Genomic DNA, 22,685 nt, shown 5'->3' with positions numbered 1-22,685 from the left:
TATAGGGCTGGAGGAGATTACAGAGATAGGGAATGATGAGGCCATAGAGGGATTTGAAAACGTATGAGAATTTTAAAATCGAGGTGTTGCTCAACCGGCAACCAATGTAGGCCAGCAAGCATAGTGGTGATGGGTGAACAGGACCTGGTATGAGTTAGGAATTGGGCAGAATTAATTCTGATAACTAGATAGGTTTATGACCATACTTGGCTATGGTAACAGGAACTTTTCCAGAGATAACTAAAAGATGCTGACCCTCTCTTCCTGCACCCACCCGAATCAGTAATTCACACTGGTAGCAAGCCATTGTCTGTCTAGAAAGACAAATAAGACTTTCAGCTCAGTACTGCCAGCCTGATAAATCTGTACTATCCATGATTTTTCCATTATTAGTCCATGCAAGAAGATGTAAAAGCCTCTTGTACCTGGCATGTTCTTCAGGAAGCTTCCTCTGCCGTTGCATATGAAACATGAGGTCACCACCATTGACGTATTCTATAACCAGAAACAGCCTGAAACACACCACAGAAAACATGGTTCAATAAATAAAATGTACAAACCCTTCGAGAAATGCGATACTCTACTATTTATACACCAGAAAAATAAAATAACATATGTTTAAAAAATGCTAAATATGCAGAAGTGTCCTGTGGTTTCTGAAGTTTCAGTACCATAGGACACCACAGCAAGCACTTTTTTTTAGGCTTTGCAAATATTAAATGATTGCAAGTATATATAAGATTGCTTGCATCAAGTGAGCTTTCAATTTGTGATGTACAGGAGCTCAGAAAGTCCAGCATACCCGTCAATAATAACAATCCCATTACCAAAGCTCATTAAATCATGCGGTACAGCATTTCTTCTTGCCAGATCACGTGACTCACTCCTATCAGCCTTTTACCAATTGGTCGCTGTCTGACATGATGGCCAGAATTTTATGGGTCCCCTAGTGACGGGAACAGAGGTGGGTGGCCCGTAAAATAGCGATGGTAGGTGGTGGGTGGAGTGCCCATCGCCTTTCTGTCACCATGTAATTTTGCAGGGGCGGAAAAGGCCGAAGATGGCCTTCTTGCCCAGAGGCCAATTGAAATCCTTAAGTGGCCAATTAATAGCCACTTAAGGGCCTCTTCCCGCCACCTCTGGTATTCAACCAACAGCGGTGGGGGTGGGGGAGGTGTGGCCACATGGGGAGATCGCCCAGCAAAATAGGCGGCTTCCCTGTGGGCTTGGGGGGTCCTCCTCTGTGGGCAATTGGTGGCCCACAGAGGGCCTACCAGGGCAAAGGCTGTCCCTCTACGAACACTACCCACTCTGCCCAATGAGCACCCTCCCCCCACACCTTTCTGGGGCCTGCCGGACTGGTCCCAGCGACCCCGCCTCACTTCCTGGAATTCAGCAATGGGTCTGGTCCCAGGCCTGTTGTAGTACCAGCAGTGGCCACCACTCCTGGTGACACTGCCAATACTACAGAGCTGCCAGCCCTCTAATTGACTGACAGCTCTGGGAGGTGGGATCCCCATATTTAAAGGACAGGTACCACGTGCCGGGCAGTTAATTGTCCAAGCAACGTTAAATAGAGCCGGAGGGGGTTTCCAAAGGGCTGAAGCAAGATTCCTCTTGTCTTTTAGGTCCAACATCTGGACCCCCAACCTCCTCCCTGGCTCCACAAAATTCTACTGCTCTGAAGCAAAAGCCATTTTAGAAAATCTCCATATCTTCATACAATTTACAAAGTAACACACGAGTAGGTTTCAAGGCATTAACGCTTAACTTCATCATTTAGATTGTGTTTGAACTGTAATCTCAAAAACTTAATGAGTTACTACCTTGTAATAGACAACAGAACACATTGTCCTATATATGCTGCGACATTTACTTTGAATAAATACAAAAGGCTACATCAAGAACTCCTACAAAGTTGCATTACCCCTAACCAAGTAGAAAAAAACATAAATACAGCTTTAAGACAGCACTGTTATGGACAGGTGGTAAGAAGTGCGGGTGGTTCCCACTGTTCACCTCCCAAGTGACCGCAATTGTATTTGGTTTAAAATGATGAGTTAGCCCGAGTGTGTACAGTACTCCCGGTGCGGCCTCACCAACACCTTGTACGGTTGTAACAAGACTTCCCTAGTTTTAAACTGCAACCCCCTAGCAATAAAGGCCAAAATTCCATTTGCCTTCTTAATTACTTGCTGCACCTGCATGCTAACTTTTTGTGTTTCATGCACAAGAACACCCAGATCCCTCTGTGCTGCACTTTTTTTGGAGTCTCTCTCCATTTCAATAATAGTCTGCCTTTTGATTCTTCCTACCAAAGTGCATGACCTAACACTTCCCTACATTAAACTCCATCTGCCAAGTTTTTGCTCACTTACTCAACCTACCTCAATCCCTTGCAGATCCCTTATGTCCTCATCACAACATGCCTTCCCACCTATTTTTGTATCATCAGCAAATTTGGATATATTACACTCTGCCTCCTCCTCCAAGTAATTAATATAGATGGTAAATAATTGAGGCCCTGGGACTGATCCTTGTGGCACTCCACTAGTTACATCTTTCCAACCTGAAAAAGACCCATTAATTCCGACTGTCTGTCTTCTGTGAGTTAACCAATCCTCAATCCATGCTAATACATTACCCCCAATACCGTGAGCTCCTATCTTGTGCAATAATTTTTTATGTGGCACCTTATCGAATGCCTTCTGGAAATCCAAATACACTACATCTACCAGTTCCCCTTTATCAACTCTGCCTGTTATATCCTCAAAGAGCTCCAGCAAATTTGTTAAATATGATTTCCCTTTCACAAAACCATGTTGACTCTGTTTGATTGTATTAAGCTTTTCTAAATCTCCTGCTATTTCTTCCTTAATAATAGACTTAATAATTAACAATAATAATTGATGGTTTCAGGATGGGTGTAGTCGACACCTCTTGGTCTGGAATGTATCCTTTTGTCTTTTTGAGACAGAGGCACTTTTCACATACACAGACCAGGTCATCTGATCTTCGGCAGCCATTCTGCAGCACAATGAATAAACTTTTCCTTTAAAAAGTGGACAATGTGGGATCTTTTAAATTAAATTCATATCTTAAAAGTAGGAGTATATGTCTTTACTTGGCATGACAACATCATTAATACAATGTCAGCGACACGACATGCAATTAATGCATGTGGCACCTGCATCTGAAGTGCTGTAACCAGCAAGGATATGGACCAGGTGCTGGAAGGTGGGATTAGATTGGCAGCTAGTTTTTTCAGTCGGCGCAGACACAATGGGCTGAATGGCCTCTTGCTGTGCTGAAACTTTTCTATGGTTGTATGATGTGCTTGCTGGTTGGCAACTGTGTCGGTGGTTTCAAAACCCGCAACAGCTCCGCCATTTCCGCCACCTCCAGCATGATGCCACTATCAAACGCATCTTCCCTTCCCTTCCAATCAGCATTCCGAAGGGATCGTTCCCTCCGCGAATAGTTTCTCCCTATCTACTCTGTTCAGACCCTGCTTTAAGGAGATGTTTCAGGTACAGGCTAGGTAAATTCCAACAAGGGAAAAAGGTAAGTGAACCAAAGCCAGGGCTCCTTGGAGAATGAGGGAGATAGAGAATATGACGGAACAAATAAAAGAGGGTGTATGATGCATGTCAGGTGAATTCATCAAACGAGAACCAGGCCAAATACAATAAATTGAGAGTGGAATTGAAGAGGAAAATAAGACTGGCAAAGAGAGAATATGAGAATCGAGTAGGAGTAAACATAAAAGGGAAACCAAAAATCTTCTACTGGCATGTAATTAGTAAGCGTACGAGGTCGGGTAGGGCCTATAAGGGACAAAGAGGGTGATATATGTTTAGAGATGCAGAGCAAAGGTAGAGTATTTAATGAGTACTTTGTATCGGTGTTTACTAAGGAAGAGAATGCTGACAAAATATTAGAAAAAGTAGAGATGGTACAAGTTATGGATGGGGTGAAAATTGATAGGATGTACTAGAAGGGTTGGCTATGCTTAGAGTGGGTAAGTCGCCTGGTCCAGATGGCTTGCAACCCAGGTTGCTAAAGGAAATGGGAGTGGAGATAGCATAATCTTCCAATCTTCCCTAGATACAGGGGAGGTGTCAGAGGACTGGAGAGTGGAAAATGTGACACCCTTATTCAAGAATGGGTGTAACGACATTCCTAGTCACTACAGGCCAGTCAGTTCGACATCAGTGGTGGGTTAGTTTTTACAAACAATAATCAGGGAAAAATTCAACAGCCACTTGGAGATGTTTGAGTTACTCAAGGAGAGCCAGCATAGATTTGTAAGCAGGAGATTATGGTTGAATTTTTTGATGGAGTAACAGAGAAGGTTGATGAAAGGAAAGCAAGGGATGCTATCCACATAAAAGGCTGGTTACAAAAATTGAGGCTCATGGAATAGGAGGGTCAGTGTCAGCTTGGATAAAAAATTTAGCTTTAGTACAGAAAACAGCAAGTCGTGATAAATAGTTGTTTTTCAGACTGGAGGATGTTACACAGTGGTGTTCCCCAAAGTTCAATGCTAGGACCACTGTTTTTTTTTAAACATATACATGACATGGATATTGGAATACAGAATAACATTTCAAAATTTGCTGATGATTCCAAATTTAAGAGGAGCAGCAGACAATGAGAATTATACCAATCGACTGCAAAAGTACATAGATAGGCTAGCAGAATGGGCTGACAAGTGGCAGATAGAATTTATTACAGAGAAGTGTGAGGTGATGCACTTTGGCAGAAGGGATAGGGAGAGACAATATAGACTAAATGGCACAGTTGTAAATAATGTACAGGGACAAAAGGGACCAGGGGTTCAGCTGCATAGAAGTTTGAAGATAGCAAGACATAATGAGAGAGCAGTTAGCAAAGCATATGGATCTTGGGCTTCATAAACAGAGGTATTGAGTACAAAAGTAGGGAAGTTATGCTGAACCTTTATGAGGCTCTGGTTGGGCCACAACTACAGCACTGCATCCAGTTCTAGTCACCACACCTTAGGAAGGATGTGAGGCTCCTTCATGGGGTGCAGAGGAGATTTACCAGAATAATTCCATGGATGAGGGGAGATTTGATAGAGGTGTACAAGATTATGACGTTTAGATAAGGTGGACAAAGTAAAGCTGTTCCCATTGCTGATGGTACAAGGACTAGGGGATACAGATTTAAGGTTTTGGGCAATAGATTCAGGAAGGATATGAGGAAGAACTTTTTTATGCAGCGAATGGTAATGATCTGGAACTTGCTGCCTGCAACGTTGGTAGAAGCGGAGGTGATGAATGATTCCAAAAGGAAATTGGACAGGCACTTTATTTCCCTCAAGGACTGCAGCGGTTTAAGAAGGCAGCTCACCACCACCTTCTCAAGGGCAAGTAGGGATGGACAATAAATGCTGGCCTAGCCAGCGACGCCCACATCCCATGAATGAATAAAAAAAACTTGTTGGGCTCTGGTGATAGAGCAGGGGAATGGAACTGACTGCAGAACAATCCAGAGAGCCGGCATGGACAAGATGAGCCGAATAACCTCGTTCTATGCCGTAATGACTATCGACTAGATTTTACTAGCCCTTCAAAGATGGGCTGAGAGGCAGGAGGGCTGGTAAAATGGTCACCGAAGGCCTTGGGACATCTTCCCACTGCCATGGTATTTTACCAGTGGTGGGATCTCAGCAGCATGGTTGCCCATCAGGTGGCCAACTGAGGGAATAAAGTGCCCAATTAAGGGCCACCTCCTTCCCCACCAACATTTTGCTGGCATCGGGAAGGGCCACCAGTGTGTGTGGAAACCTCCCAGCAGGTTCCCGGGAGGGGTTCTCCTTTATGGCCGCTCCACGGCCCAGGGAGGGGCATCCCAGCAACAATGACTGCAGCCAAGGCGCGCCAATGGAAGAAAGACACCCCCTCCCAATCGCCAAGACCTGCCTGTCTGGCAAGGTTACAGAGAAAACTTACCTTTGTCTTAAAGAGCATCTAGGCATGGAGGCGCCCTCTCGTTCAACCTGCAGCCTCAGCAGTGGCCCCCTCTTAATTGGCCGCTGCCTGTAAAATGCTTCCCCAGCTTTTCACCACTTGCCGGCTGGGGGTCAGGTCCCGCTTTCAGTCGCATCAGTGGGATTTCTTGGCTGTTGATAAAATTTAGCCCTACAACTGTGATCTCTCCAGATTGATCAGTTACAAGTAGGAGTCCCATGAAAGAATTGGGGACAAGAAAAAAAAAGCTCAGTTTTAATAAGTACCATTTCTTACCTGCTTTCTGTTTGGAAACAAGAGTGAAGACCAACCAGAAATGGGTTACTGGAGGCCTGCTCAAACACATGTTTTTCTGTCTGTACCCAGTCAATATCCTGTGAAGGAAAAGAGAATTATGTAATGCATAGCCCAAGTGACAAACCATAAGATACAAATATGAATTAGATTGGAAGTAACTTTTTTTTTTAATACTCCTCCACACCTTCCTCCCCAACTCAATTAAGTTGAGTTAACCCTGGCTGAAAGGAGCAGCAGAATGCATCCCACCCATTAACCTCCCCCATTCTCCAAACTCTACATAAAAAATGGCCATAAAACATTTAAAATAGGTTTTACCCCACAAGCATTTTTCATGAATAGATGATTTAGAGCAGAATGTAAATATTACATAGCATATACAACAAAGATACAGGCCATTTAGCCCAACAAGTGCATGCCGACCATTATGCTCCAATTGAGCCTCCTCCCATCTTTCCTCATCCAACTCGATCAGCATAACCCTCTATTCCCTTCTTCCTTATATGCTCATCTACTCTCCTCTTAAATGCATCTATACTATTCACCTCAACCACTTGCTGTGTACTGAGTTCCATATTTTCACAACTCTGCATAAAGATATTTCTTCTGAATTCCCCATATGATTTCTTAGTGACTGTCTTATGTTGATGGCCTCTAGTTTTGCTCTTTCCCACAAATGGAAACACTCACTGGGCTGGATTTTGTGCAGAGGCAGGGCTCCTGGCATTGGGCCGAAAAGGCAGGGGAAACCCTGCTTCTGCATTTTTTCAGGCCCCTGGAGCGATACTCTGGTCTTTTGGGGTGAAAGTTTAAGGGACTTAATAGGGATGGGGATCCTACCCCCAAGAGTTGCCGGCCAATCACAGGGCTGGCAGCTCAGCAGTATCGGCAGCGCCTCCTGGAACGGTGGCCACTGCCGGTACTGCAGTGGCCTCAGAATCCCTGAGAAAAGATAGGTGAGGCTGGGTCGCTGGGCCCAGTCCGGAAGGCACTGATGAGGGGAAATGGAGAGAGTGGGCATTCAGTCCAGTGGGACGGGGTCCTCCCTGGGCCACAAATTGCCCACCAAAGAGCGACCCCCCCCCCCCCCCCCAAAGCCTGCAGGGAGGGCGCCTCATTTTCCAAGGCATCCTCCCTACGCGACAGAGGCCCCCCACTTCCCCGCTGCTGGTAAGACCCCAGCAGTGGCGGGAAAAGGCCCTGAACTGACCGCTAATAGGCCACTTGAGTGCCTCAATTGGCCTCTGGGCGGAAATGCCGTCATCGGCCTATCCTGCACCCGGGAGAATCGGAACCGGCAATCCCGGCGTCTGGTTCCGTGGCGACCGCTGCGATTCTCCGACCCTTCTTGCCCCAAAACCCGTCATCGGGAAAACAAGATCCAGCCCCTGTATCTACTCTATCAAAACCTTTCATAATTTAAGGATCTCTATTAGATCACCACTCAGCCTTCCTTGTGCAAAAGAAGAGACTCAGCCTGATCATCCTTTCCTCGGAAATCTTTTTTGCACCTTCTCCAGTGCCTCTATATCCTTTTTTATAATATGGCAACCAGAACTATAAACCATACTCCAAATGCAGTCGAACCAAAATTTGATACCATTTTAGTGTCATGGAACTGTATTTATTTCCTCCACGGATAAAAACAGTGTGCATTTAAGACAGAAAGAGAAGCTTTTGGATTTCTGAGGCACAGTGTGCCAGCTGCACTTGTTACCTGGACGACAACAGGAGAGAGGTGTCACATGGTATAGGGTTTCGATTTGCCAACGTGTAAAACTGACAAAAACCGGTCTGAACCAACCATCAATGAGGCTTGCTACTGAAGAAAAGAGCTGCGTATTCTCTCTCAGCAGAAATTCTACAAGGAGCTACAGGCGAAGTTAATTGCCTAAGGACAAAAAAGCACTTTTTTTTTTTAAAGAGACCATTAGCAAAACTCCTATTCTTTACTTCTAAGCCAGGAAATATTTACTTCAAGACTGAATCTCTCTTGACTGATTGCATTTTCTGGAATTCACCAGTGGTCTTGATGCCTGCTGCAGCCGAAGTGTTTTGAATGCCTATCTACTGAAGAGGCTATTTGAAAAAATACAGGTGGAGACTTTGAGTAGCATTTGATTATTTTCACATTAGAATACCTCAACCAGTAGGAACATAACCCACAAAGACTTATTTATTTATTAAGAAACAGCTAATTTTTAAAAACATAATTTTTTTTTAGAAAAGAAACAGGATAACTGATTTTTGAGTGTGTCTGTATGTATGGGGGAGTTAGATTAAAATAAGTTAAAAGGTTTGTCTTAATAGTGTTTAGGATTTTTTTTTCAAAAAATAGTTAATTTGTTGTAGTCTGAAGATACCTGGTTTGGTCTGTTTTATTCTGGGAGTCACTAGTGTGTTTAATTTGGCTGTTTTCCAATTGGGTGGGAAATCTTTAATGAAATGCTGCGACCTATGCAGTGATGGGATTGAATTGACAGTGCATTGCTCGCGCCTCGGTTATAACAGTAGCATAACTTTTCTACTTTTCAATTCTATCCCTCTTATAAATATACCCAAGTGCTTTGTTTGCTATTTTCAATGGCCTTAATAATGTGCGCCACTACTTTTAGTGATTTGTATATTTGTACTCAGATTCCTCTTCTCCTCTACCCCACTTAGATTAATTTCCAAGTAATATGTGACCTCTTCATTTTTCTTAGCAAATGCACACTTAAGTTGAAATTAATTGGCTAATTATGTGACCATTTTGCGAGTTCATTAATGCCTTCTTATATGTTGCTATCCTTTACCACCACCCCCCGCAAAAAAATTAGTGCCCTCCACAAATTTAGAAAAAGGCTAATTCATTAATATGAATTGTGAACAAGAGTGGTCTCAGCACTGATCTTGGTGGGGCCCCATATTCCACGTTCTGCCACTCTGAATAGCTATGCTTTACCTCTCTACTGTCTGCTTTCGCCCAGCTGGCTATCCATTCTGCTACTTGTCCCCTGATTTGGATACTCTGACTGTATTCAGTATTCTATTATGTAGCACCCTATCAAAGGCCTTTTGTAAATCTAAATAAATTACATTACCCTTGTATATTCTGTTTTCTCTTCAAAGAATTCAATGTGGTTGGTCAAGCAAAACTTTTCCTTTTGAAATCTATGCTTACCATTCATTATTATATTTTTGGTTTCTTAATGTTTTTCTATTTTCTCCTTTAGTAGAGATTCCTATTATGTTTCCCATCATTGATGTTAACTTGATTGGTCTATAGTTCCCTGGACAATTTCTATCTCCCTTCTTAAATATAGTGTTCTGACCAGGAGAGAAAGGGGTCTCAGGATCCCCTCTCGCCCCTTCTCTGGTTTGGCCATTACAGAGTTTATCTTTTTAAACACAGCAATTTTAACTTACCACCTCAGTGAGCCCTTGCTCACTGTTCCGTGAATATAATTACAAATGAACCAAATAGGTTTTCTTGGGTTTAAACAAGAATGATGTAGGTTTATTAACCTCAACACTCTAAACCGGTTAAAATTACTAAAATACGCTACACATCCACACTCACATGCATATGAGAGGCACACACACAAATAGATACAGAAGGGAAGAAAGAGTTGGGAGGCTAAAGTAAAGTTTGTAATAAATGGAACTCAGATACTGGGTTGCAATGCCCTTAATTGAAGTTGAAGTCTTGGGGCCATGTGCATAATTTCAGGCTTGCTTCTCTGGTCCCCGAAGGCCGAAGAGAGGTTTTATTTGTCTTCTTGGTGGTTGTCTGTAAAGTTCTGTAGTCCTGAGGAACAGTAGCTGCCATCGTGTTTTCCCTGGGACTTTGCTGGAGAGAGAGACACAGAGAGAGATCCTTTCTCTTGAAGTTCAGTTGCTGACTCTTTACTTTCTGAGGCACAGTTCAAAAATCTCAGTGTTACACCAGCAGGTATGTCATGTGACCATCTCTTTGCTTGAAACAGCAGTTTCTGGAGGGTTGTTTGAATTTCAAAGTCTTTCAGACATACTCGGTGGTGGTGGTGGGGGGGGGGGGGGGGGGGTGCCAGGCGGGGCGGGGAAGTTTGGCTTTTACAAAGTCAAAGGGCGTCAACGTCTTGATTATCACTGTTGACAAAAACAATCTCGCTAATTGAATCAGGGAGGAGCCCCACTGTTCCAGCAAGACTGGGGTAATTTACTTCCGTCTCTCAGCAAGCCTTTGTCTTCTCAAAATGCAAATGTGTGTGGCCATTTTTTTAGCTGCTCAGTTTGGTTTTTTTCAAGAAGTTATTTGTAGTGTCCAGTAAAAAGTTCTCAAGCAGTGTTTCATAAGATGAAATTAATATTTTTCCATTTGGCATGTGTGATTTCTGTCACAATGGGTATTGCATTAGCTATTCGTCCTAAAGCACTACATCTTTTTCTAACAAATTATTAAATGTGCAATAGTGCCTCTGCTATCTCTTATGTAGATTCTTTTAAAATGCGCATATGCAATCACCCAGACCAAGGGTTTTATCCTCTGAATTTTGTTGGTTTATTTAACATTTCTTGTCCCTTTATTTTAAAATGCAATTATACCATTTCCAGTCTGATCTTCCAATGTCAGGTCCACCTGATCAATCTCCCTGGTAAATACTGAAGCAAAGTTAATTACTTAACATTTCTGCCATTTCATTATCACAGCCCGAAACTTTTTTCCTGCAAAACCCTTCGTACCCCTATTCCCATCTTGACCTTCCCTTTTTTATGTGCCTGTCAAGTATTCTCCTATTTTATGTTGCTTGATAATTTAATTTCATGGTTCCTCTTTGCCTACCTAATAGTTGTTTTGACTTCTCTAATCTCTTTGTATCCCTCATTGTCATGCTCTCCCCTGCTGTCCACGTACTTAGTGTATGCCTCTTTTCTCACCCTCAATTTTTCCATTACATCGTTAGTGGTGCATCTGCCTAAATTCCACCTACAGATGCATCAGAAAGTGCACAAACCATATTCAAAAGGATGGTGTTTTCTTCCCATCAATCCTACTTCCATCAATCTGAAGTTAATGTACAATTTAAAGTTGCTAAATTTTATGTTTATATGCAAATGAAAACCAGGCTCCTTCTCTACAGCAGATAACTGAAGGCAGGTTCAAACACCAGGTATGTTTGTTTTGAAATTACATTTCTAATTCTACCTTTAAACAAGGGTCATTCATTACGATAACAACACTATAACTCTCTGAAGGCTTCATTCCTGACTCTTGATCTCCTGAGCATTACTCTTTCCCTTTGCCTTACCTTTGCAGCTACGTGGGCCCCATGCTTCCTTCCTAATACCTCTGCTTCAGAACTGTCTCTTAAAACCTTCAGACTCTTTGTCTCCCTCTCCTTCTACAGATGCTCCTGAAAACTCATCTCTTTGACCATTCCCTTTTATCATCTTTCTGTGATTTGGCACTGAATTTTAAGTAACATTTCCGAAGACTTTGAGATGTGGTTCTATATGAAAAACTTGAGAAAATGCAAGTTATTGGTGTTGTTAATCTGCTGACAAAGGTGGTTAACCAAAAAGGAGGTTATATGAAATTTACCCACTTCCTAATAATAACCTAAGGCACTTTTACAGTTCAGGTCACAGGAAAGTGAAGTCAAAGCATCAGCTCCCCACTTGAAACGGGATTCCTTATCCACAAAATTTCTCTCCTTTAAATCTGCCATCATCACCCATCTCTTCAAAAAACCAACCCTTGACCCCACCATCCTTGCAAACTACCACCCCATCTCCAACCTCCCTTTTCTCTTCATAGTCCTTGAACGTGTCATCACCTCCCAAATCCGTGCCTATCTTTCCCAGAATTCCATGTTTGAATCCCTCCAATCAGGTACAATCCCTCCAATCCTTGCCACAGTACCAAAATGGCACTCAGTCACAAATGACATCTTATGTGACTGTGGCTTCAGTCCCTGCTCCAAACTCCGCTCCCCAGCTACCGACTCCATCCTTATCCCTGAGACTAAACTAGACTGTTCACAACCTTGGTGAAGCTGCAATGAACTTCCAACCACCTATTCATCATTAAGATTGCCTATTTCCACCTCCGTAACATTGCCTGACTTCGCATGTGCCTCAGCTCTTCTGCTGCTGAAACCCTCATTCACGCCTTTATTCCCTATAGACTTGACTATTCAAACACATTCATGGCTGGCGCATATTCTACCCTCTGTAAATGTGAGGTCATCCAAAACTCTGCTGCCCGTGTCCTTACTTGCACCAAGTCTCACTCACCTATCACTCTTAATGCTCACTGACCTATGTTGGTTCCTGGTCAAGCAATTTTAAAATTCTCATCTTTGTTTTCAAATCGCTCCAGGGCCTCGCCCTCCCTATCTTTGTAATATCCTCCAGCCCCATAACCCTCCAAGATATCTGAGCTCATTTAATTCTGGCCTCTAGAGCATCCCCTGATATTAATTGCTCCACCATTGGTGGACATTACTTCAGCTGCCTATGCGCGAAGCTCTGGAATTCCCTAAACTCCTCCAACTCTCTAACACTTTTTCTTCAAGGCGCTCCTTAAAATCTACCTCTTTCACCAAGCTTTTGGCCTCTGCCCTGATGTCTAATTTTGCTTTTTAACACTCCTGCAAAGCACCTTGGTTTGTTTTATGTTAAAGGCACTATATAAATACAAGTTGCTGTTATTTACAAATTAATAAACAGGATGAGGGATAATGAAGGAGGTAGAGAGAAAACAGGGAACTACAGGCCAGTTAGCCTATCAGTCATTGGGAAGATGCTGGAAACTATTATTAAAGAAGTCTTAACATTGCACTTGGAAAAGCATAGTATGATTAGAACAAGAAAGCATGATTTTACGAAAGGGAGATCCTGTTTGACAAATGTTTTGAGGATGTAACTAGTAGGGTACATAAAGGGGAACCAGTAGATGTAGTATACCTGGATTTTCAAAAGGCATTCGATAAGGCGCCACATAAAAGATTAATAGGAAAGATAAGGGCTCATGGTGTTGGGATAATATATTAGTGTGGAATAGAGGATTGGTAAACAGACAGGAAGCAGAGAGAGGGCATAAGTGGGGCATTTTCAAGTTGGCAGGCAGTGAACAGTGGGGTGCCTTAAGGATCAGTGCTGGGGCCTCAGCTATTTACACACTATATTAATGACTTGGATGAAGAGACAGAGAGTAATATATCTAAGTTTGCTGATGATACAAAGTTTGCTGCAAAGGTAAGCTGTGGGGAGGATGTAGAGAGGCTGCAAAGAGATATAGACAGGTTAAGTGAGTGGGCAACAAGATGACAAATGGAGTATAATGTAGGGAAGTGTGAAGTTGTTCACTTTGGTCATAAAAATAGAAAAGCAGAATATTTTTTACAAGGGGTGTAACTGTTAAGTGTTGATCAGAGAGACTTGGGGGTACTCATACAAGAAACGCACAAAGTTAACATGCAGGCACAGCAGGCTATTGGGAAGGCAAATGGCATGTTGGCCTTTATTGCAAGGGGATTGGAGTACAGGAATAAAGAAGTCTTAGTAAAATTGTACAGGGCTTTGGTGAGACCGCACCTGGAATACGGTGTACAGTTTTGGTCTCCACATTTAAGAAAGGATATACTTGCACTGGAGGCAATACGGTGTACAGTTTTGGACTCCACATTTAAGAAAGGATATACTTGCACTGGAAGCAGTGCAACGAAAATTTACTAAATTGGTCCCTGGGATGAGGGGGTTGTTAAATTGGGCCTATATTCTCTCTAGTTAAGAAGAAGGAGAGGTAATCTAATTGAGGCAGACAAGATCCTGAAAGGGCTCGATAGGGTAGAAGCTGAGAGATCGTTCCCACTGGTCAGGGAATCTAGAACACGGGGACACAGTCTCAGGATAAGGGGCCAATGATTCAGGACTGAGATGAGGAAAAATTACTACACTCAAAGGGTTGCGAATCTTAGGAATTCTCTACCCCAGAGGGTTGTGGATGCTCCATCATTGAATATATTTAAGGCTGGGATAGATAGATTTTTGGACTCGCAGGGAATCAAGGGATATGGGGAATCAGTAAGAAAGTGGAATTGAAGCCCAAGATCAGCCATAAGCATATTGAATGGCGGAGCAGGCTCGATGGGCCACACGGTCTACTTCTGCTCCTATTTCTTGTGTTCTTCTTGTGTACCAAAAAAAAAGCTAGTCTAATGATGGCCATGAAACCATTGTCGATTGTTGTAAAAACCCATCTTGTTCACGAACGTCCTGAAGGGAAGGAAATCTGCTGTCCTTACCTGGTCTGGCCTACTGTGACTCCAGACCCACAGCAATGTGGTTGACTCTTAAATGCCCTCTGAAATGGCCTAGCAAGTTACTCAGTTGTATCTAACCGCTATGAAGTCAATAAAACAGAACGAAAGTGGACGGACCACTCGACATCGACCTAGGCACCGGAAACGACAACGGCAAACCCAGCCTCGTCAACCCTGCAAACTCCTCCTTAATAACATCTGGGGGCTTGTGCCAAAGTTGGGAGAGTTGTCCCACAGACTAGTCAAGCAACAGCCTGACAGAGTCATAATCACAGAATCATACGTTACAGACAATGTCCCAGACACTGCCATCACCATCCCCGGGTATGTCCTGTCCCACCGGCAGGACAGTCCCAGCAGAGGTGGTGGTACAGTGGTATACAGTCCGGAGGGAGTTGCCCTGGGAGTCCTCAACATCGACTTCGGACCCCATGAAGTCTCATGGCATCAGGTCAAACATGGGCAAGGAAACCTTCTACTGATTACCACCTACTGCCCTCCCTCAGCTGATGAATCAGTACTCCTCCATGTTGATCAGCACTTGGAGGAAGCAGTGAGGGTGGAAAGGGCACAGAATGTACTCTGGGTGGGGGACTTCAATGTCCATCACCAAGAGTGGCTCGGTAGCACCACTACTGACCGAGCTGGCAGAGTCCTAAAGGACATAGCTGCTAGACCGGGTATGCGGCAGGTGGTGAGGGAACCAGGAAGTAAAAACATACTTGACCTCGCCCGCACCAATCTGCCTGCCGCAGATGCATCTGTCCATGACAGTATTGGTAGGAGTAACCATCGCACAGTTCTTGTGGAGACCAAGTCCTGCTTTCACATTGAGGATACCCACCATCGTGTTGTGTGGCACTATCACCATGCTGAATGGGATAAATTTCGAACAGATTTAGCAACGCAAAACTGGGCATCCATGAGGTGCTGTGGACCATCAGCAGCAGCAGAATTATACTCAACCACAATCTGTAACCTCATGGCCCGGCATATCCCCCACTCTACAATTACCATCAAGCCAGGAGACCAACCCTGGTTCAATGAAGAGTGCATGAGGGCATGCCAGGAGCAGCACCAGGCATACTTCAAAATGAGGTGTCAGCCTGGTGAAGCTACAACCCAGGACTAATTGCATGCCAAACTGCATAAGCAGCATGCGATAGACAGAGCTAAACGATCCCCTAACCAACAGATCAGATCTAAGCTCTGCAGTCCTGCCACATCATGCCGTGAATGGTGGTGGATAATTAAACAACTAACTTGAGGTGGTGGCTCCACATATATCCCCATCCTCAATGATGGGGGAGCCCAATACATCAGTGCAAAAGATAAGGCTGAAGCATTTGCAACAATCTTCAGCCAGAAGTGCCGAGTTGATGATCCATCTCGGCCTCCTCCTGAAGTCCCCAGCATCAGAGATGCCAGACTTCAGCCAATTCAATTCACTCTGCGTGATGTCAAGAAACGACTGAAGGCACTGGATACTGCAAAGGCTATGGGCCCTGACAATATTCCAGCAATAGTACTGAAGACCTGTGCTCCAGAACTTTCCACGCCCCTAACCAAGCTATTTCAGTATAGCTACAACACTGGCATCTACCCGGCAATGTGGAAAATTGCCCAGGTATGTCCTGTACACAAAAAGCAAGACAAGTCTAACCCAACCAATTACCACCCCATGAATCATCAGTAAAGTGATGCAAGGTGTCATCGACAGTGCTATCAAGCAGCACTTGCTTAGCAATAACCTGCTCAGTGACGCTCAGTTTGGGTTCCGCCAGGGCCACTCAGCTCCTGACCTCATTACAGCCTTGGTTCAAACATGAACTCAAGAGCCGAGGTGAGAGTGACTGCCCTTGAATCAACGCAGCATTTGACCAAGTATGGCATCAAGGAGCCCTAGTATAACTGGAGTCAATTGGAATCAAGGGGAAAAATCTCCGCTGGTTGGAGTCATACCTCGCGCAAAGGAAGATGGTTGTGGTTGGTGGAAGTCAATCATCTCAGCTCCAAGACATCATTGCAGGAGTTCCTCAGGGTAGTGTCCTCGGCCCAACCATCTTCAGCTGCGTCATCAATGACCTTCCTTCAATCATAAGGTCAGAAGTGGGGATGTTCGCTAATCATTACACAATGTTCAGCACCATTTGCGACTCCTCAGATACTGAAGCAGTCCGTGTAGAAATGCAGCAAGTCCTGGACAATATCCAGGCTTGGGCTGATAAGTGGCAAGTAACATTCGCGCCACACAAGTGCCAGGCAATGACCATCTCCAACAAGAGAGAACCTAACCATCTCCCCTTGGCATTTAATGGCATTACGAATGCTGAATCCCCCACTATCAACATCCTAGGGGTTACCATTGAGCAGAAACTGAACTGGAGTAGCCATATAAATACCGTGGCTACAAGAGCAGGTCAGAGGCTAGGAATCCTGAGGCGAGTAACTCACCTCCTGACTCCCCAAAGTCTGTCCACCATCTACAAGGCACAAGTAAGGAGTGTGATGGAATACTCTCCACTTGCCTGGATGGGTGCAGCTCCAACAACACTCAAGAAGTTCAACACCATCCAGGACAAAGCAGCCCGCTTGATTGGCACCCCATCCACAAACATTCACTCCCTCTACCACTGACGCACAGTAGCAGCAATGCATACTATCTACAAGATGCACAGCAGCAACGCACCAAGTCTCCTTTGACAGCACCTTCAAACCCGCTACCTCTGCCACCTAGAAGGACAAGGGTAGCAAATGCAAGGGAACACCACCTGCAAGTTCCCCTCCAAGTCACACACCATCCTGACTTGGAACTATAATCACTGTTCATTCACTGTCACTGGGTCAAAATTCTGGAACTCCCTTCCTAATAGCACTGGGTCTCCCTTCCTCACATGGACTGCAGCGGTTCAAGAAGGCAGCTCACCACCACCTTCTCAAGGGCATTTAGGGATGTGCAACTTGGGACGGGCAATAAATGCTGACTAGCCAGTGACGCCTACATCCCATGAATGAATGAATTTTTAAAAACGGAAACACGAACAGCCGGTGAGCAGGCAGTGAATTATAACTCGAACCACACAAGCACCATGCAAATGTAAATGGTGCCTGTAGTGACGTTCCAGGGTTTCAATCTAACTATGCAACTTACATTATTTAATACAGACCAGTTTCATTTATAGGTGGACAATTCCGTAATGCCAATAGTACAGAAATCATATTCTGTTAAGGATTTGGTCATTTCTGTCTTGGTATACTTCTTGCTGTTTTTACTCTGCTCTTTGTCCAACATTTTAAAAAAAAGGGCAACGTATTAACTGTTTCTAGTGGGAACCTAATCCAAATCTCTACTAAATAGTAGGGGGCTGAGTTTCAACGCATTTACACTCGGTACATCAACGCAATCTGGGTGGAATCTGTCAAACCAGTGTAAACAATTGGGGAATTTTAAATGCAGGTGAGATATTCCAAAAGCCACTTGTGCTTATTTTCCGTGATCTTCAATGCAGGTTTCCTTCCCTAAACGATATTAGCGAACCAGTTGGATTTTTACAACAATCCGATAGCTTCATGGTCACCATTCCTGATACTCGCTTTTTATTCCAAATTCGATTAACTGAATTCAATTCACAACTGACATGGTGAGATATGAACACATGACACCAGATTGTGAGTCCAGGCCTCTGGATTACTCGTCCAGTAACATGACCACTGTGCTACCATTGTATTGCTTAACTGCGCTGGTTCATGGAAGATTTTATGTTCATGATTATAAAATGAATTTTATGGGATCTTGAGCCATAACCGAACTAGTGTATTTTGGGTGCAATTTCCCAGTTACGCCCAGAGCAGAAACTTTACCCTTGATCTCCTGTTGCATTACTCAGGGAAAAATATGGAAAAGTTTTTCCCCCTCTACCCACTTTATTGGTGATTTGTTTTGAAAGCTTTGTTTTATATTTCCTTAATTTTAATTAACATTTGAGTCTTTTTCATTTTTGTACTTCTGTTTATTTTGTTTATGTCATCTTTTTCCATTAACTGCTTTTATAATTACAAAGTTTTGAATGAGAGTTCCTTTGGTTCATTAGAACACAGAAACCAACTCTCTTCCTACCTGCTGTAGTTTGATCTGATGATAGTGGAGCTACACTGGGACCCAAGGTTAGAAAATAGAAATGCTTTATCTAGCATTGTCCATGGAGCTGGAACATACAGCAGCAGTATTGGTACTTCCCGAGGTAGAACTGCTATGATTAGTGCTGACAGAAACTAGGATCATTGTTTGGTAACTTGGAAAAGACAGTAGCATGCAACTTGTTGGAATGTGACCTACTTTGACCATGAGGCAACAACAGATACAGAAAACCATTTAAATAACTGGGCAAAGGCAGTTCCAGTTCAAAGAAATGGCAGCACTAGAGGACAGAAAGGTGTGTAATGAGAGCCCACAAAGGAAGTTCAAAAAAATTAGAATCTTTTGAGATTGAAGTCATACTCACGATACTATTATTTAGGGCCTAGCCTCAAGCACAGGGGATATCTGCAACCTAGTTTTGAGCACTGGCAGGAATTCAGGGAATCACCCTGATTCAATCAAATCATTAAAAACATAAATTATTCACTGAGTTTTTTTAAAAGCAGCATAGCCTCTCTTCCCCCACCAGAAATCAAATAGCTAACTACTTCTTTGAACTAGATTGTCAACACTTGTTTCCTAAACTAGTTATCTAAAGCTTGATGGTAAATCAAACATTCTAAATATTCTGTTCCATACCACAAGCCAACCAGAAACCTGCCACCATGGAACATACCTCAGCAAGGGAGTAGCTGCAATGGTTTGATCATTTTCAATATAATTTGTCATGCTTTTCAGTCCTCAGTCCAATTTGAAACACTTGAGATATTTAATTATCGCTGTGCATTGATTTCTCCACTAGATTATCTTCCTGATTGGGTTCACAAACTGAAAAGTTGGCGCAGCAGACGAAAACCTTTGAAATTACATTGCTGAGCCTGTAGCTGATACGTTCCAACATGGTGAAGTCCCCAACTTATTCCCTTGTGTGGAGATGTGTAATACAGGGAAGCAAACCAAGGGGAACACATACTATACCCTGTCCTCACTACATAGATACTGAACATACAAAACAATGTAACAATTCTTACTTTTCCTGCATTTCGTTCCTGCTTCTTGAACTTGTATGGCTGCAGTGTGAATACACTCCGGTCACATGTACTGTTCTCTGAAGAGGTTTCATTCACAAATTGCGCAAAATTTCTGATTGGTCAATTAGCCCAGTTCATTGGCCAATAAAAAGGTCAATAAAAGACCAAAAGACCATTTTATTGGCCAAATAGTCTAATGTAATGACATCCAGCATCATGTACTGGATTGGAGTTTGTAGCCAATGACTCCTTCTACCCAACTACATATTGGAATAGTAATCGACGGTGGCTTAACAGTGTGCTGTATCAGAAACACTTCACTGGACGCAGAGCAACAGCCAACCATAATAGCATGTACCCCTACATGTCCATATCTTTAGGTCGCTTTTCATAACTGAGCCCCAACTCTATGAATTATTCTTGAAGCTCCAAATCTTCTCAAACTATGAACCCATTCAATTCAAATCGAAAATCTGAAAAAGGACTTTTCTATAGCGCCAGGGTTAGAAAGTTCCAAAAATTTGGACAAAACTCTACCTTTCTGGTGGCACGTCTTGAGGATGTGAAAGGTTCAATAAAAATGCAAGTTCTTCCTTAAAAACAGAGAGTAATGCTGAATGGTTATTTTTTGGACTGGAGAAAGGTACAGTGGGGTTCCCCAGGGGTCAGTGTGAGGATCACTGCTTTTCTTGATATATATTCATGACCTAGACTTGGTTGTACAGGGCACGATTTCAAAATATGCAGGTAACACAAAACTTTGAATTATTGAGGAGGAGGATAGCGTCGAACTTCAAGAGGACATAGACAGGCCGGCAGAATGGACAGACAAGTGGCAGGTCCAAGTTTCAAAAATCTGCTCTTTGTCCAACTCACTGGTTTTTAAAAGTCCAAAGTGAAAGGAAAAGCCTTTTTGAGCTGATCACGTGACCAGAGAGTCTCCACTGTCCTTCAAAGTGTTGCTCTTAGGAGGTCAAAACCCCCTGCTGTTTCCTTGAAACTGCTTGCTTCTCCTATTCTTGCATACAATGTCAACAACCAAAAATTCCAGCTATTCGCAGGTGCCCAAGTCTACTGAAATCCTTTTTACAGTTTTTTTTAAAACACACAGAAGTCTAAGATTTTAGTACAAAAATAAAACCTTTTGTAACACGTCCGCCCTTGGTGAAATGAAGCACCAGTCTTGAATGCGTTTCATTACAATGTAAAAACAGGAGTTAAAAACATTTTTTCGCACTCATGCCCCTCATTCACTCAGCTGGTAGTTAACACAATTTTGCTTTGTACCATTGTTACTCATGTAACTCAACAAAGTTAAATTTGTGACAAAGCATCTGCGATAACATTGTTTTTTCCTGAAATGTGTACAATCGTCAAGTGATAAGGCTGTAACAATAAACTCCATTGGAATATTCAGGCATTTTGGGTTTTCAATGTTTCCACAAAGATTACGGTCAGTGTACATCAGTGTTTCTTTGTCATTGTGGCGAACAAATACTTCAACATGTTTAAGAGCTAGCAATAAGCATAAAGTTTATTTTTCCACAGTGAAATACCTTTTTTGGTAGCGATTCAGTTGTTTTTGAGAAGTACCCTACTGGTTTTTCTATGTCCGATTCGTCATCTTATAATAGGACTGTACCGACCCCCAGGTTGCGAGCATCAATCACTACCTTGAAGGGCTTAGTAAAATTTGGAGCAGGCAACACCGGTTCATTAGTCAAAATTGCCTTTAGCTTTTCAAAAGATGCCTGGCATTCCCCAGACCACACTACCTTGGTTTTCTTTTTCTGTAGCAAATCCGTTACTGGATCAGCTACAGTACTAAAATTTGGTACAAACTGTTTGTAGAACCCACACATCCCCAAACCCTCATGATGTCATGCTTAGTCTTTGGGATAGGGAACTCCACTAATGCTTGTACCTTTTTTTGCCGCTCTTGGCAACACTTGATCTTGCCCCACTCGATGCTCGAAATAGGTCACTCTTGCTTTTGTGAATTCGCTTTTTGCGAGATTTACCACTAAATCAGCTGCCTGTAATTTTTCAAACTGAGTTTCCAGCTGTTTTAAGTGTTCCTTCCAAGTACTACTATTTATTAGCACATCATCCAGATATACTATGCAGTTGGGAACATTGGCTACCACTTGATTCATTAGTCTCTGAAAAGTTGCTGGGGCATTTTGTAGCCTGAATGGCATCACTTGGCACTAGTAAAGACCATCAGGTGTGACAAAAGCTGATATTTCTTGAGTTCCGGGTGTTAAAGGAAGTTGCCAGTATCCCTTTAACAAATCTATCTTAGCAAGAAACATGGCACTGCACACTCTGCCAATAGTCTTCCAAGTGAGAAATTGGGTCTGCCTTCATTACTGCATTGACTTTTCTTCAGTCGATGCAAAGTCAGGTTGACGCATCAGGTTTAGGCACGAATACTATTGGTGAACTCGAGCTGCTTTGAGTAGGTTCAATTAAGTGGTTTTCCAGCATGTATTGGATTTTTCTGCTTTTACTTGGGCCTGTTTGTCTGGACTTGAGGTAAGGATGCTGTTTTATAGGAACGGATTCCCCTACATCAATAATGCTGACTTATATGTGATTTAGTCTTCCGGATCCCCATATGCCCTGCTAGAGGAATGTCATGTGCTAACAATAATTCCTGGCAATATGCAGCAATATAACAACCACAGGTCTATGAGGCGGTCTCCATTTCCTCATCAGAACCCCATCTTCAACATAATAGCCTTCTGGAACTCCTTTTGCCTCAGCTTCTGTCAGAGCTGACTGTGCTATTTAATGTAACTCTGGATCAGCTTGTTGTGCTGTGATTGAAGAAGATTTGTTAAACATCCCATTTGGATTATCTAAATCCCCAAGGAAAGTTTCAGATATTCAGCTATCTGTCTGTGGTGCCAATTTTACGTCTGACAATGGA

The 22,685-nt window shown here is 43.1% G+C and overlaps 1 protein-coding gene across 3 annotated transcripts in view; it reads right to left on the bottom strand.

Moving 5' to 3' along the window:
* Positions 1-22,685, bottom strand: part of prkcz (protein kinase C, zeta) — a 744,042-nt gene that overhangs the window by 204,051 nt on the left and 517,306 nt on the right. For all 3 annotated transcript variants that reach the window (XM_068017159.1, XM_068017160.1, XM_068017161.1), the window contains 2 exons: positions 6,273-6,370; positions 426-512 (listed from right to left, as the gene is read on the bottom strand). In XM_068017159.1, coding sequence (XP_067873260.1) covers positions 426-512; positions 6,273-6,370 — 185 coding nt within the window. The remainder of the gene's footprint in view (positions 1-425; positions 513-6,272; positions 6,371-22,685) is intronic.

This window comes from Heterodontus francisci, chromosome 37 (genome assembly GCF_036365525.1).
Source record: "Heterodontus francisci isolate sHetFra1 chromosome 37, sHetFra1.hap1, whole genome shotgun sequence".
NCBI classification, from domain to species: Eukaryota; Metazoa; Chordata; class Chondrichthyes; order Heterodontiformes; family Heterodontidae; genus Heterodontus; species Heterodontus francisci.
Note: the sequence above shows the minus strand (reverse complement) of the source record. Positions and strands in the feature narration are given on the sequence as shown.